General features: G+C 40.0%; 1 protein-coding gene across 2 annotated transcripts in view; it reads left to right on the forward strand.

The window, feature by feature from the left end:
* Tax1bp1 (Tax1 binding protein 1) overlaps nt 1-15,642 on the forward strand; it is a 64,739-nt gene that overhangs the window by 45,884 nt on the left and 3,213 nt on the right. Inside the window, exons 14-16 of one of the 2 annotated variants that reach the window (XM_040737934.1) lie at nt 1,641-1,712; nt 6,953-7,127; nt 7,538-7,680. In XM_040737934.1, coding sequence (XP_040593868.1) covers nt 1,641-1,712; nt 6,953-7,127; nt 7,538-7,680 — 390 coding nt within the window. The remainder of the gene's footprint in view (nt 1-1,640; nt 1,713-6,952; nt 7,128-7,537; nt 7,681-15,642) is intronic. The other variant, XM_040737935.1, reaches the window with a different exon arrangement.

A 15,642-nucleotide genomic window follows, 5' to 3' on the forward strand; every position in this document is an offset into this window, starting at 1 on the left:
GGGGACTGGAAGAGGAAATGGTTGTAACTTGTTAAGCTTTGACCACACTGTTGGTTCTGATGGTGCCTGTTAACTCGTGGAAGAAAATAGGTGTGGGACATTTTGTCTTTACAATGCAGGAGAAGCAGCAATGAAAACATGTTTTACCATTGCTGAAAATGGTGAATTTCCCCAACCTTTGTAGCACATATCTGTAATCTTAACACTTGGAAGTTTGAGGTGGGAGACAATAGGCCATTCATGTCCAGTTTGAACTAAACCTTGAGTTCCTGGCCAGCTTGAGGTACAGGAAGAGACCCTGACTCAAGTAACAACTGGCAGATTTGGAATTTCGGAATGAGAATGGCACACAAATGAATATTTCTGGCTTCTTGTGGAAAGAAGATGAACAACCACAACAAAAGGATGGTTATAGAATGTCTTTATTTGTAGTTGGGAAGGTAAAGTAGATAATAAAGAACAGGCATTAGCCTGGGTGTGGTGGCGTACACCTATAGTTCCAGCTACCTGGGAGGCTGAGATGGGAGGATTACTTGAGCTATGCCTTTTGGGTGTCTGCACTAAGTTCAGCATCAATATGGTGACCTCCTGGGAGTTTCCGTCAGAAACGGAGCAGGTCCAAACTCCTGGGCTGATCAGTAAGTAGTGGGATCGGGCCTGTGAATAGCCACTGCACTCCAGCCTGGGCAACATAGTGAGATCTCGTCTCTTACAAATAAAGAAAAGAAAAAAGTACAGGCATTAGGATAAAATATTGATGCAGTTTTACATAAGCCAAAGAGTAATTTTCAAGGTACGGAAAGCTGCCTCCAAGGTACAAGGAACGTTTTGGAAGATAGGGCAGAAAGAGTGTAAAAGCCATAGGAAGACATGGAATGAGGTAGAATTGTGTCCTCAGCACATGACCTCACTGTTCCACTCTTAATCCCACAGCAGTGGAGATTACAGCACAAGACCTGCACAGCATTGGGTCTGTCATTGTCCTGTCATGGGAGGAAAAGGGCCAAGGACCTAGAGGCAGATAATGGTAGCTAGGAGGGAGGGACTCATAAGGCCTCTGCCCCCTCGTTGACTATCTGGGACTTAGTTGCTGGGAGAGGGAGAGATAACTTATTTATTCAGTGGTATAGCCACTAGTAAGGAGCCCATAATCCCCTACCTAGGATCCTGTAAGCAACTCTAATGAAACCCATTGGGTCATCAGTTACTCCATGAAAGAGAGATGAGGTGGGAAGAGAAGGGATTATGTGAGTAGGAAGAGAGGATAATAGGAGGTGACTATGATTGAAAATACACTATGTGTATGATGCCACAATGAAATTTATGCATAACCGGTGTGTTAACAAATTTTATAAGGGAAGCTAGATGAGACATGAGAATTAAGAGCATGAGACTAACCCAGAACAAAACAAGTTCTAGGTCAGCCTGGCTACATAACTTCAAAAATAGAAAAATAAAGAAAAGAAAAAAAAGGAAGTTGGTCAGTAATGGCAACTGATACAAAGACTGGAAGCTGAGGAAAATAACTGAACTTGTTGATAGAAATTAGTTTGATAGTATAGTACTAAGTGAATCTAATCTCATGCATAAGGAGAAAGTAGATAATAAGAATATTCATGATAATCTTTTTTTTTATTCAGCTACAGTTGGCAGAGAAAGATAAAGAAATAAATGGTCTGGCTTCACATTTGGAAAATCTCTCAAGGGAGAAGGTATTGAGCAATGCACCTTAATAAACTGTGGACATCTTGTAACCTTTCTTTGCTTTCTTTTGTTCATCTTCTCTTTGAAAGCTTTCTTCAATGTCTTCAACTGTCAACTCCCTGGTAGTAAACAGTAATTCACATACCATTTTCATTTCCAAGTTCCACATTACCAGTTGTTGAGAAATAAGCCAAGTATTGAAAATTACTATTTTGGTCTTCATCACCTCCTTTGCATTTAACAGTAAACTAAGTTTACAGTATTCAAATTTAGGGAAGAAGTGAATTTTTAATTTTTTTTGTTCAGACTTAGGTATTTTCTTGCAAAGAAATAAAGTGAACCTATTAATGGGAAACTACTGTTTCTTGCCATTGATGAAATTCAATTTCTTAAACCAGTTTTTCTTAACCTTTCTAATGCTGCAGCCTTTTAATACAGTTTCTAAATGTTTGAAAATTTGTGTCTTCTGTGTGAGTTGATATGCTTGCCAAAGTGTATAAAGTTTATCTAATGAGTCAGGTGGCAGTTTTGGTGGTGTAGGAAAATGTGCTGCATTTGGAAGATCCACTTAAGGAGTCTTCGAAGTTTATGTATTTGTGGTTTGACAGTAGTTTGCTTATTCCACTGCAGTTAGTTGTGATGCTACTGTGAAGTAGCATTGCCATCTGCTACAGGTTATCACTCAGTTGTATAGGCTTGCATCCACTTCAGATGCCAGCCACAGCGAAGCACCTAGGCTTTCCATGTTGTATAGCTAACTTGAAAATGTTTGTCTAGCTTACTCTCAGAATTAAAGAAAACAATAGTAACCTCACAATGATATTTTATCATGAAGAATATACCTCACGAAAGGTGAAAGAGATACATATGTAGGGTAAGCATTAATGTTCCTTTTGGATGTATTGACCTTCTAGAATATTGATATATTCATCAACCAGGAAGTTTTCCCAGCCTCCCTGTTTTATTTTTTTCTGGAGCAGCTCTATGAAGGTATATTTGATTAAATCATCAGCAACCAAATGATTTGACTCATTCTACAGCTATCCTCTTTTCCGAGGAAGTGACCAGAGGGTGTGGTGGGGGGAGAGCCCTTCCTTTGAAACTGCCCAAGATCTTTCATAGACCTTTTTGTTACCATAAACTAGGTAGGTTCTAAAGTCACCACTGAGGAAATTGCAAGGATTTTGGTAGTTTTGTGTCATCATCAAATATATATTTGCCTAGTTGACAGTCATCAGTATCAAACTCCTTCTAACCAGAAGATGTAATTGGTCATCTTTTTTTTTTTTTTTTGAGACAAGATTTCACTATGTAGTCCTAGCTGGCTTGGGACTCACAGATCCATTTGCCTCTGCTCCCTGAGTGCTTGGATTAAAGGTATGTGCCACCATAGCTGGCTCTTTATTGTTAAGATTTATTTTTATTTATGTGAATGTGTGTGTAAGTGCATGCTGCATGTATGTGTGTGTCCTCAAAGGCTAGATGGAGGTGGCAGACCCCCTGAAAATGAAATTACAGGAGGCTGTGAGCTACCCTGTGTGGATGTGTGGTTTCCTAAGGTCTAAAGTACACAAGAAAGTACAGATGGGGAAATACTGCTCTTCCTTCTATACTGCGTCCTCTTCCTCTAACCTGATTTATACTGTGCTTCCTTTCACTCCTTCCCCTCACCCCCCACCCCGGGTTTGTTAGGTGGGCTGTACCTTTGGTACTTCTGGACCAAGAAGAACCCTAAGAACTCTCTAATGACTTAGGCTTTACTTAGTTTGCTGGTTTCTCTCTTGGTTTAGGGCCTTTGTTAATGTTGTTTTTTGTTTGTTTGTTTGTTTTTGGTTTTTTGTCAAGGAATATCCTTACCTAACATTTTGTTAAGAAAATGTAGATTTTATACTTATGCAAGAATGCTCCAGTTGAGCATGGATAATTATACCTTGTAGCCAGTCTCATATTATCAGTGTGACTATGGTTTTTGACCCCACATCATCAGACAGACTTGTTCATGTTTGGTCTAGACTTGCTGTTAGTTACCTCTAACTGTTTCTGCCATTCACAGGCTTTTCTGAGACAGAGTCTTGCCATATTATAACACTGGCTGGCCCAATACTCTTGATAGACATTGACATTGAACTAATGGCAGCTCTCCTGGCTCAGTCTCCTTGGTACTGTTTTTATCACTCTTGGTGTTTTTACAGCGACCTCTTTTGGCCTGCCAGTTCAGTTAGGTACTCACACTAAACTTACTCTGGGACCTGCACTTTTGTTTTGTGATAAATTCCACAATTTTTAGTTTTGCAAATATATTTGTATATATTTTATGCTTCTTTGTTAGGTATCTGTCCCTTCTACTTAATTGCAAGGACCATGAAGAGTACAGAGTGTATCTGTTTTAGTCATTGTATGTGTAGTTCCCATTACAGTACCTAGTATTTGAAGTCAAATATTTTTGAATATTTTTTGTTGAGTAAATAAGCTAATGGAACAGAGTTAATTTATAGATAACATTTGCTTATAAAAATATTTGATCAAGGAAATGTGCTGAGACTAGCAGTTTTATTGTCAGTTTTAAAAGTGTTAGCCTTGTCAGGAATGCCATGTTGGATACTTGGTGCCTGCTTTGGTTTAAAAGTCCTATTGTAGGAGTTTTAAGTTATTCCTAGTCTCCTGTAGTATTGTCATAGTTCATATCACTTGAAGTGAAGTATTTGCATTGTGATTTCAAACAGCTCATTTAATACTTAGTGTGTTCCACAAGAGTATTTCTGAGAACTCTAAAAGCTATCTGTCCAAGCATCTGAAGATTGGCGTTAGGTTCACATTGTTTATCACTGAGTCCTCTGTCTACACACTTGCCTAGAAGGAAGCAAGAGGTCATTAAGCATTAGTTGAGTGAATAAGTGCTGACCCTACTGTTTGTAAAGATTTATTTTTATTTCTTGTATATATGAGTGTTTGCCTGTATGCGTGTGTATGCATATGTTAACGCTTAAGCCCCTCCTCATTGGTTTCTTGAGGGGGGGTGTAAAAAGGAAACACAGTATAAACCAGGGGAAGATGGAATGAAGGCAGTATGGGAGGAAGAGCAGATCAGAAGGTGTCCATTCCCCTTGAACTACAGTTAGCCTCCATGTGAGTGCTGGGAACTGAACCTGGGTTCTTGGCAGCAAGTATTGTTAACCTCCTCCACATTGCTGCCCAGTAGACTTTGCAGATCGGTGAGTGTTTCATTAGACTGCTATAGCTTTGAGCCACTAGAGTGAAATTAGTGAACTAAGAAATTCAACCTTCAGAACATTTCCCTTTGTTTAAGTAGGGGTAGGTCTTGAGATGGTATCTACATGTGTAGGGCATGCTGGCCTCCAGCGTCCATCTTCTACCTCCCAGGTACTAGGACCATACCGTATATAAACCTTTAAATGTTAAAATCTCTTATATTTGATTGTAGAAGAAAGTGGTGGCATAAGAGATGTAACTTGACTGAATCGTATGAATGCTTGAGACCTGAAGTCTAGGTTGTTTAGGGGGTCCCCCGCTTCCCTCCCTCTCCCCTTTTCTCTCCCTCCTATCATAGGCTTTTTGGATAGTGTTGGGGAATCAAACCTAGAGCCTTGTGCAGGTTGACAAATGTTCTCCCCTTATGCTGTGTCTTCAACTTTGAGATTTCAACAGAGATTTTCATTATAACCCACAGTGCCTTGAATTCACTTTGAACCTCTGGCTAACCTCAATTTTGGGATCCTCCTTCCTCTACCACCCAAATACTGGGATGTTATTTTTAAATATTAGCAGTTTAAGACATTTGTGCTTCCGTTTTATAATCATTTTGCCAATTTACGCAGAAGCCTGCTGGGATTTTTCATTAGGATTTCGTTGTATCTGTAGTTATTATTATAACAGTGTTTTCTGTACATATGCTTGGTATGCATCTCTCTATCTGTGCTGTCTTTAATCATAGCCATGTTTTTAATGAGTACATCTTTTGCCAGCTTCCTGTGCATTTTCTCATTGATTTCACTCTAAATAGAACCAAGATTTTCATTCTCTTCTTTATAACTTGTATATAGGACTATCATTGATTTCTATGTCGACTTAGTGCCTTGCAACCTGCTTACATCGCTCCTTTTCCTAGCTTCTCTGCTGTAGGTTCTTTCGTATGTTGAGTTGTATCATCTGAATAAAGATAGACAGGTTTATTACCTTTCCGTCTGTCTGCCTTAATCTTGTCTGAGTCACTAGCACGTTGAAGAGAGTTGGGAAGAGCTGCAGAACCCTTTACTTAGATTTCATCTGCAGTAGAATCGTTTGATTTTTACCTTATACTTGCAGAGATTTTTAATGAAAAATTTTTCAAGTTGAGGAATCTTGCTGGATTAAAAAAAAATCCCGAACAAGACTTGAGTTTTCTACATTTATTGAGATAATGGATTGTGTTTTTTTTAAGGATAATGCAATTTTTTTTAAAGATTTTTTTTTTTAAATACTGACTTGTCAGTCTTTTGGTTAAGCTCATTAGGTTGTGGCTTATTTTTTTTTCTTTTAATACTGGATTTGATTTGCTAATAAGGATTTTTCATCAGTGTTTATGAAGGCTGTGGTCTGAAGATTTTTCTGGATATCCTTTCTTGTCCTACCACGTCTCTTACAGCTGGCTGTTGTGCCTGATCTGCCTGTATGTGGTTCTGTAGCTTTGAACTCCAAACACTGGCCTAATATAAAGTTGGGAAATGTTTCTTCCTTTATAGTTTAAAAGGTATACAGGATAAATGTATATGTGGATTTTTGTTGGGAAGCAGACTTACAGAGCCCACGCTAGCCTCCAACTTACTTTGTATCTTAGGATCACCTTGAACTCCTCCTGATCCCCAGTCTCCACCTCAAGCTAGCCTGTCTGCCACAGGCTTAGCATTTTAAAATACATTTTAACTATTTGACAGAATTCTTTTGTGAAAGGGCTGGCTTCTTTTTTATACTAAAATTTTGTTGATAGGTAAGTAATAGGTTCATAGTTTTCCCTAAATTAGTTGAATAATACTTTTGGGCACAAGTAAATTTGGACATACATTGGGCTTTATCCTGATTTCTGATTTTGTTGAATGTAAGAGAGGCGTTTAAGGGGTAGGTGTGGTGCAGCATCCCCAGAAGTGCACCAAAACATACTAGAGAGATGTTAGTGCTGCATTTGGACGTTCAGTGTTGCCTTCATAGAATATTTGACTGCCTTGCTTATTCGTCTTTGTTTTGTTAATTTTAGGAACTTAAAAGGAGTTTAGAAGATCAGAAAGGAAGGAAAATGCAAAGTCCGAGCCCACAACACGTTTCAAGGTGTCCCAGCACATGCTCGGAGCAAAATGGGCTCCTTCCTATATTGCCAAATGCACAGCCAGTTCTGCAGTTTGGTAATCCTTACACAGCACAGGAAACTCGAGGTTATTGAATTATTTCAAGAGTTTTGGCTTTTATTTTCATGTAATTAGAGAGTTGAGGGGTATAATGAACTCTAATACTTTTCTTTGTGTAATTTGTCATTTCATTGTTTAGTACTGTTCATGAATGAGTAGTCTTAATTGCTTATTGTAGACTCCGGTTTTAGACTGGTTGGTTAAAAATAAAAACTGAAGAAACTTATGGGCCTTGCCCTGTAGCCCAGGATGCGCACTACCATGGCCACGTGCTGCTCCCCTGCAGTGCTGACTCTCCCAGGCCTTCTGGCTCCTCAGTCATAACCTGAGTCCCTGTTTGCTTTTAAATCACCATCGACACATAGAGGAGCTAATTTCTGTAAATGCTTTCATCCAGTTTTTTTCCTTAAATGTTTCTTCTATAATTCTTGTTACAGATGGAGCAGATGGTGCTTTTTATCCAGATGAAATCCAAAGGCCACCTGTGCGAGTCCTATCTTGGGAAGATAATGTTGTCTGTAGCCAGCCAGCTCGAAACCTTAGTCGGCCGGATGGTTTAGAAGATCCCGAGGACAGCAGAGTAAATTGAGTTTTCATTGTTTGAGCCTGCCTCCTCTTGTGCTTCTGACTTAGGTGGAGTGACAAGGGTGTGAGAAGACTAAGAATTTACATTCGCATGTGATTGCTTGCTTGATTTTTTTTTAAAATCTGTGTTTGAAAACCCAACCAAGTCGTCTCCCACCCCCAACCCCCCAGACTTAACACTTTTGGATTTATATACTAAAGTTCAGAGGTTGATTAGGATGTCAGTTGTTAGTTTAATCCTAATTATTACTTCCTGAGTAACTTTCTACAATCTTTTGATTGTGGCTCTGCTGGCAAGAAACAAAATGTTAAGCTACAAAGATATTATGCAAAACCCAGTACTTCATTTCAGTTGAATATTATATCCTGTAAATTTTATTATCTTTATTATATAGTCCTTTTTGTTTTTGAGAAATTCCCTTTTTTAGACATCCTTATTATTTTTGTGACATTTCTGCTGTCAGCAATGTAAAAATGATGATTAAACTAGATTATGTGGCATATCATTTTTTAAAAAAGATTATTATTATTATGTTTTTGTTTTTGAGACAGGGTCTCTTTACATAGCCCTGGCTGTTCTGGAACTCACTGTATAGACAAGGCTGGTCTCCAATTCACAGAGATCCTCTTGCCTCTTCCTAATGCTGGGACTAAAGGTATATAATACCATGCCTGCCTAAACGATGTTTGGTGGGATTTTGTTTTCGGCCTTTTTTTTTTTTTTTTTTTTATTGTTTTTCTCTGTTTAACAGCCCTGGTTGTCTTGGAACTTGCAGACCAGGCTGGCCTTGAACTCATGAAGATCCGCCTGCTTCTGCCTCTGAGTGCTGGGATTAAAGGCATGTGCCACTATACTTGGCTAAAAGGTGATTTTTTTTTTAAGAGATTTTTCCCCCCATTTAATGAATAGATTTCTTAGCACCGCTCTTTGGGGCGGGAGGGCTCCTTTTTTTTCATGGCAGCTCTTTCTTGTGCATTAAGATAAATTTCAAGGAAATGGTTTTATCATGCTCTTTGCAAGTACAGTGGTATCATGACCTGTTTCTCATTTAATATAGTTTGCTGCATTTAATTGCTATTAACCTTTGCAGAAACTGATCAGTGTTCAGACAGGCATGATTTTAGACCTAGTGTTCAACACTCATAATGGAGAAAAATGTATTTCTCTCTCCTGCCTTTTGGCCTCCTGTATCCATTACTGGGAATAATTAGGAAAACTGTCAGAACTTTTGTAGCCTGTTTAAGGTCTTGGGTATTATCTTACTGCTTTTTTACAACTTCTGCATATTTAATCTGATCATTCTTGGCAGAGATGTTACGTGTGACAAGCTTTTCTCTTCCATAATCATCAACTCCAGTTTAATTAGCAGTGTTCTTTCTGGTCTGTGTGCTTTGCTCCCTTGCAAACCTGTGAGAAGCAGTGTTAGCATCTCGGGCTCATGTGCTGAGGGGCTTAGGTTTGATAATGACTTAGAAGGTTTTGACTATGCATGCTTGGAGTACTGTGCTTTGTAGACAGAAGATTTCCTGTATTAGAAGGAATTTTTTAATTTTATTTATTTATTTTGGTTTTTCAAGACAGGGTTTCTCTGTGGCTTTGGAGGCTGTCCTGGAACTCGCTTGGTAGTCCAGGCTGGTCTCGAACTCACAGAGATCCGCCTGCCTCTGCCTCCCGAGTGCTGGGATTAAAGGCGTGCACCATAAAATTCTTGTCATTTTAACAGCAAAACCACTTGCAAATGAGGGGTTTTATGATGTAGTTTTAGTAAGAACCTGGAAAGCAAATTTTTCTGTATGAGTGGTTAATGGTCACATGCCCAAATGGCACACCTTGGAGTCAGAGTTGGGGTGTCGTCCTCTTTAGCATATCCTGCTGCCTTACCAGCTGCTTCCTCCTCTCTTACACTGGAAACTGGTGGCTTTTATAAGTCATCGCAGCAGTTGTAATGGTACTGGTGGTGGCAGTGACTGTTTCTCTATACGGAACCCTTGTACATGATGCTCATGGGTTTTCTTTCACAGTAGTTCTAAGGGTGGGTTGTCAGCATGGTTAGTCAATTGTGGATGAAGCTGAGATAGCTCCTGATAGTTCTGACTCACACCACTGGGAAAGCAGGAGTAGGATCAGAGCCTTGCAGGTCACCTGCAGAAACTATTGACTCTGCCAGAGGTTCTGTACTGCTCAGGTCATAGCGCCCTGAGCACTTCCCTCAATCATATTTCCTAGGCCGAAAGACATAACCAGTGAGTATTTATGTCCTAATATATTTAGTAGCCATTAAACATAGTATATCTTGTTAAAATGTCATGTTTATTTTCAAATACTTGAGTTACCTACAGGATGTGTGACTGTTAGCCACTGCACAGCTTCTCAAGCTTTGGGAATCACATGGAACAAGCTAATTTCTGTCTGTATTAGCTTTTACATGGCACTTGAGTTATGTTGCGGCAATGCCAGAGACTCAGCTTCTAAAGCTAGAGTACATGGAGTGGAGAGATGGCTCAGAGGTTAAGGGCACTGGCTGTCCTTCCAGAGGTCCTGAGTTCAATTCCCAGCATCCATATGATAACTCACAACCATCTGTAGTGAGATGGGATATCCTCTTTGGTGTGCAGGTATACATGCAGAGAGAGCACTAGTATACATTAAAAAAAACAAACAAAAAAACCCAAAACCTAGGGTGTGTGGAAAGGAATGTTGGCACTGTGCAGACTCGAAACAGTAATGCATTGAATTGTTTTTTTTTCTTTTTCTTTCTCTTTTTTTTTTAATTAAAAATTTTTTTTGAGTCAGGGTTTCTCTGTGTAGCTTTGTAGACCAGGCTGGCCTTGAACTCACAGACTTCCGCCTGCCTCTGCCTCCCGAGGGCTGGGATTAAAGGTGTGCACCACTGCCACCCAGCTTTGAATTGCTTTTTCACAGGGTATCAGCATAATTTGATACTTCAAAATTAGATGCCATGGAATCTGTGAATTTTGGAACTATGATCTCCTTTCCACAGTCTTTGCTACTCAATAAATGTGGGTTGTATATATGCAGTAGCATCTCTTCCAAGACTGCTGGAAGTGGAGATGTCCCTGCCTTCAAGCAGCCTGAGAATAAGGTGGAATGTGGTCCATTGAGTTCCAGGTGCAGCGATCCAAACTTCTAACCCTGCAGTTCGAGATATCCCCCTCCCTCTACATATGCGTTCTGCGTTAGTGACCGTTCTGTTTGCTATGAAGAGATTATGTGCAGTGCAATTTATAAATGAAAGTGCTTAATTTGGGTCTTGCTTACAGTTTCAGAGAGGGTGAGTTGAGTCCATACCATAATGGGAAGAGGCATGGTGCTGGATCAGTAACTGAGAGCTTATATGTTGAGACAAAAAGGCAGAAATAACCTCAAAGTCCACCCCCAGTGACACACCTCCTAATCCCCAAGCATTCAATTATATGAGCCTATTGAGACCATTCTCATCTCAACCACCATACCATCTTAACAGCCCCAGAATTAAAAAAAAATAACAGCTTACAGTTTCTAATAACTTAAGTTTAAAAATAATATAAAATGGCCTCTCATTCTTTTAACTTAAAAAACTGTGTAATTAAGCCGGTCATTGATAGTGTATGTCTTTAATCCCAGCCCTCAGGAGGCAGAGGCAGGCAGATCTCTGAGTTTGAAGCGAGCCTAGTCTACAGAGCTACACAGAGGAATCCCATTGAAAAAACAAAAACAAAAACAAAAACTATGTGATCAAATGTTGAACTATATTAAAAATTTTGTAGCCTTGATTGGTAGGGAATTCACTATGTGACCAGGCTAGCCTTAACTCGTCTACCTCTGCCTCCTGGTTGCTGGGATTAAAGGTGTGTGACACCACACCTGGCCTCCCCTAGTCTAGAACTTTTGGCCATCTGGGTATGTGACCATGCCTCTGTCTCATGCTGATCTCCTTCCTCAGCTTCCCATGTTCTAGGATGACCGGCATGTGCTTCCATGCCCAGCCTTCAAATTCTGCTTTTAAAAGATGATGATATGGGGATTGTTGCCAGTTGATTTATGACTTAGAGAGGAGACATTGCTTTGCCTCTTTTTTTTTTTTTTTAATGGCTTTCAAAGTTGCCTCTTGGAATAAATATCTTTTTTATCTTCTAATTAAATGGTTTTCTTTTTTTTTTTAATTTTATTTTCCAGTTTAAATTTAGATAAGAATCAAGGTTGCTTCACAAGTCAGTTCCAGGTCCCTCTCCCATTCCCTCCCTTCCTCCCGTGCCCTCCCCCCCCCGTTATCCCCTCATTTCTCCAGGGAGGGTGAGGCCCTCCATGGGGGTGTCCATAGTGTGTCATTTCATATAGGGCAGGGCCTAGACCCTTTCCCAAGAGTTCAGGGTGAGAGTGCACCTCACATTGTTCTATTGGAGTCCAAAGTCCGTGTGTATACTTGGGATGGGTACTGATCTGCTGCCCCAGGCTCAATAGATTCCCTAGGCCTCTTCACTGACACCCAGATTCAGGGGGTCTTGATCAGTCCCATGCTGGCTTCCCAGGCTAATGCCTGGGATTCAAGAGTTAACCTTTGTCTGGTCAGCTGTTTCTGGGGGTTAAACCAGCCCAGTCTTAATCCCTTTGATCATCAGTCCTCCCTCTCTGTTACTGGCTTTCTTGAGTTCAGCTCAGTACTTAACCAAGGGAGTCTGCCTCTTCTCGATCAGCCACTAAATAAAGTTTCTGTTTCCCAGACTCTCTGGCCATAGGATTGTAGGCTGACACTCCCCAGATCTATGTCTAAAATCCATATATGAGAGAGTACATGCCATGTTTCTCTTTTTGTGACTGGGTTACCTCACTCAGGATGGTTTCTTCTAGTGTCATCCATTTGCCTGCGAATCTCATGATTCCATTATTTTTTTCTGCTGAATAGTACTCCATTGTGTAGATGTACCACATTTTCTCTATCCACTCTTCAGGTGAGGGACATCTAGGTTGCTTCCACGTTCTGGCAATTACAAATAAAGCTGCTATGAACCTAGTGGAACAGACATCTTTGTTGTATGAATGGGCATCTTTTGGATGTATGCCTAAGAGTGGAGTTGCTGGGTCTTGTGGTAGGTTTATTCCCATTTTTCTGAGGAATCTCCACACTGATTTCCAAAGTGGCTGAACCAGTTGGCACTCCCACCAGCAATGGAGGAGTGTCCCCCTTTCACCACATCCTCTCCAGCATAAATTGTCATTGGTGTTTTTGATTTTAGCCATTCTGACAGGGGTGAGATGGTATCTGAGAGTTGTTTTGATTTGCATTTCCCGGATGGCTAAGGATGTTGAGCACTTTCTCAAGTGCCTCTCAGCCATTTTAGACTCCTCTATTGAAAACTCTCTATTTAGTTCTGCAGCCCACTTTTTAATAGGGTCCTTTGGTGTTTTGGAGACTTGCTTCTTGAGTTCTTTGTAAATTTTGGAGATCAACCCTCTGTCAGATGTGGGATTAGTGAATACTTTTTCCCATTCTGTGGGCTGCCTTTTTGTCTTGCTGACTGTGTCCTTTGCCTTACAGAAGCTTCTCAGTTTCAGTAGGTCCCATTTATTAATTGTTGATCTTACTGCCTGTGCTACTGGTGTTATGTTCAGGAAGCTGTCTCCTGTACCAATTCGTTCAAGGGTACCACCCACTTTCTCTTCTAAGAGGTTCAGTGTGGCTGGATTTATGTTGAGGTCTTTGATCCATTTGGACTTAAGTTTTGTGCATGACGATAGACATGGATCGATCTGCATTCTTCTACATGCCAGTCTCCAATTATGCCAGCACCATTTGTTGAAGATGCTTTCTTTATTCCATTGTATATTTTTAGCTTCTTTGTCAAAGATCAGATGTTCGTACGTGTGTGGGTTAATACCCGGGTTTTCAATTCGATTCCATTGGTCTACCTGTCTATTTTTGTGCCAATACCAAGCTGTTTTCAGGACTATAGCTCTATAATAGAGCTTGAGGTCAGGGATGGTGATGCCTCCGGACGTTGCCTTGTTGAACAGGGTTGTTTTGGCTATCCTGGGTCTTTTGTTTTTCCATACAAAATTGATTATTATTCTTTCAAGGTCTGTGAAGAACTGTGCTGGGATTTTAATGGGGATTGCATTGAATCTGTAGATTGCTTTTGGCAGGATTGCCATTTTTACTACATTGATCCTACCTATCCAAGAGCATGGGAGATCTTTCCATTTTCTGAGGGCTTCTTTAATTTCTTTCTTTAAAGATTCAAAGTTCTTACGATACAGGTCTTTCACTTGTTTGGTTAGCGTTACCCCAAGGTATTTTATATTGTTTGTGGCAATTGTAAAGGGTGATGTTTCTCTGATTTCTCTTGCAGCCCTTTTATCATCTGTATATAGTAGGGCTACTGATTTTCTTGAGTTGATCTTGTAGCCTGCCACTTTGCTGAAGGTGTTAATCAGCTGTAAGAGTTCCCTGGTAGAGTTCTTTGGGTCATTGATGTAAACTATCATATCGTCTGCAAACAGTGAAAGTTTGACCTCTTCCTTCCCAATTTGTATCCCCTTGATCCCCCTTTGTTGTCGTATGGCAATAGCTAGAACTTCAAGTACCATGTTGAAAAGGTATGGAGAGAGTGGACAGCCTTGTTTTGTTCCTGATTTTAGAGGAATTGCGTTGAGTTTCTGTCCATTTAGTTTGATGTTGGCTGTTGGTTTACTGTATATAGCTTTTATTATGTTTAAGTATGTCCCTGTTATCCCAGATCTCTCCAAGACCTTTATCATGAAGGGGTGTTGGATTTTGTCAAAGGCTTTTTCAGCATCTAGTGAGATGATCATGTGATTTTTGTTTTTCAGCTTGTTTATATGGTGGATTACGTTGATGGATTTTCAGTATGTTGAACCATCCCTGCATTCCTGGGATGAAACCTACTTGATCGTGGTGAATGATTGTTTTGATGTGTTCTTGGATCCGATTTGCCAGTATTTTATTGAGTATTTTTGCATCAATGTTCATGAGGGATATTGGTCTGAAGTTCTCTTTCTTAGTTGTATCTTTGTGTGGCTTGGGGATCAAGGTTATTGAAGCCTCATAGAAAGAGTTTGGCAAAGACCCTTCTGCTTCTATTGTGTGGAACACTTTGAGAAGAATTGGTATAAGCTGTTCTTTGAATTTCTGGTAGAATTCTGCACTGAGGCCATCTGGACCTGGGCTTTTTTTGGTTGGGAGACTTTTGATGACAGCTTCTATTTCCATAGGGGTTATAGGTCTATTTAAATTGCTTATCTGTTCTTGATTTAGTTTTGGCAATTGATAGCTGTCCAGGAAGTCATCCATTTCCTTTAAATTTTCGAATTTTGTGGAGTACAGGTTTTCAAAGTATGACCTAATGATTCTCTGGATTTCCTCAGAGTCTCTTGTTATGTCCCCCTTTTCATTTCTAATTTTGTTAATTTGCGTGTTCACTCTCTGCTGTTTGGTGAGTTTGGACAAAGGTTTGTCTATCTTGTTGATTTTCTCAAAGAACCAACTCTTCGTTGCGTTGATTCTTTGTATTGTTTTCCTGGTTTCTACTTTATTGATTTCAGCCCTCAATTTGATTATTTCCTGGCGTCTACTCCTCCTGGGGGAGTGTGCTTCTTTGTGTTCTAGAGCTTTCAGCTGTGATGTTAATTCTCTGGTATAACTGTTCTCCTGTTTCTTCATGTGAGCATTTAGCGCTATGAACTTCCCCCGTAGCACTGCTTTCAAAGTGTCCCATAGGTTTGGGTATGTTGTGTCTTCATTCTCATTGAATTCGAGGAAGTCTTTAATTTCTTTTTTTATTTCCTCTTTGAACCAGGGATGGTGCAGTTGAGCATTATTCAATTTCCATGAGTTTGTAGGTTTTCTGCAATTTGTGTTGTCCTCTTTACCCTCTTAGTATTTAGCAAGCAGGCAGCAGGCAGTGAACATATCTAATAGGTTGAATGTGACATTTCAGC

The sequence above is a fragment of the Mesocricetus auratus genome, unplaced genomic scaffold, assembly GCF_017639785.1.
Source record: "Mesocricetus auratus isolate SY011 unplaced genomic scaffold, BCM_Maur_2.0 Super-Scaffold_100676, whole genome shotgun sequence".
Classification (NCBI taxonomy): Eukaryota; Metazoa; Chordata; class Mammalia; order Rodentia; family Cricetidae; genus Mesocricetus; species Mesocricetus auratus.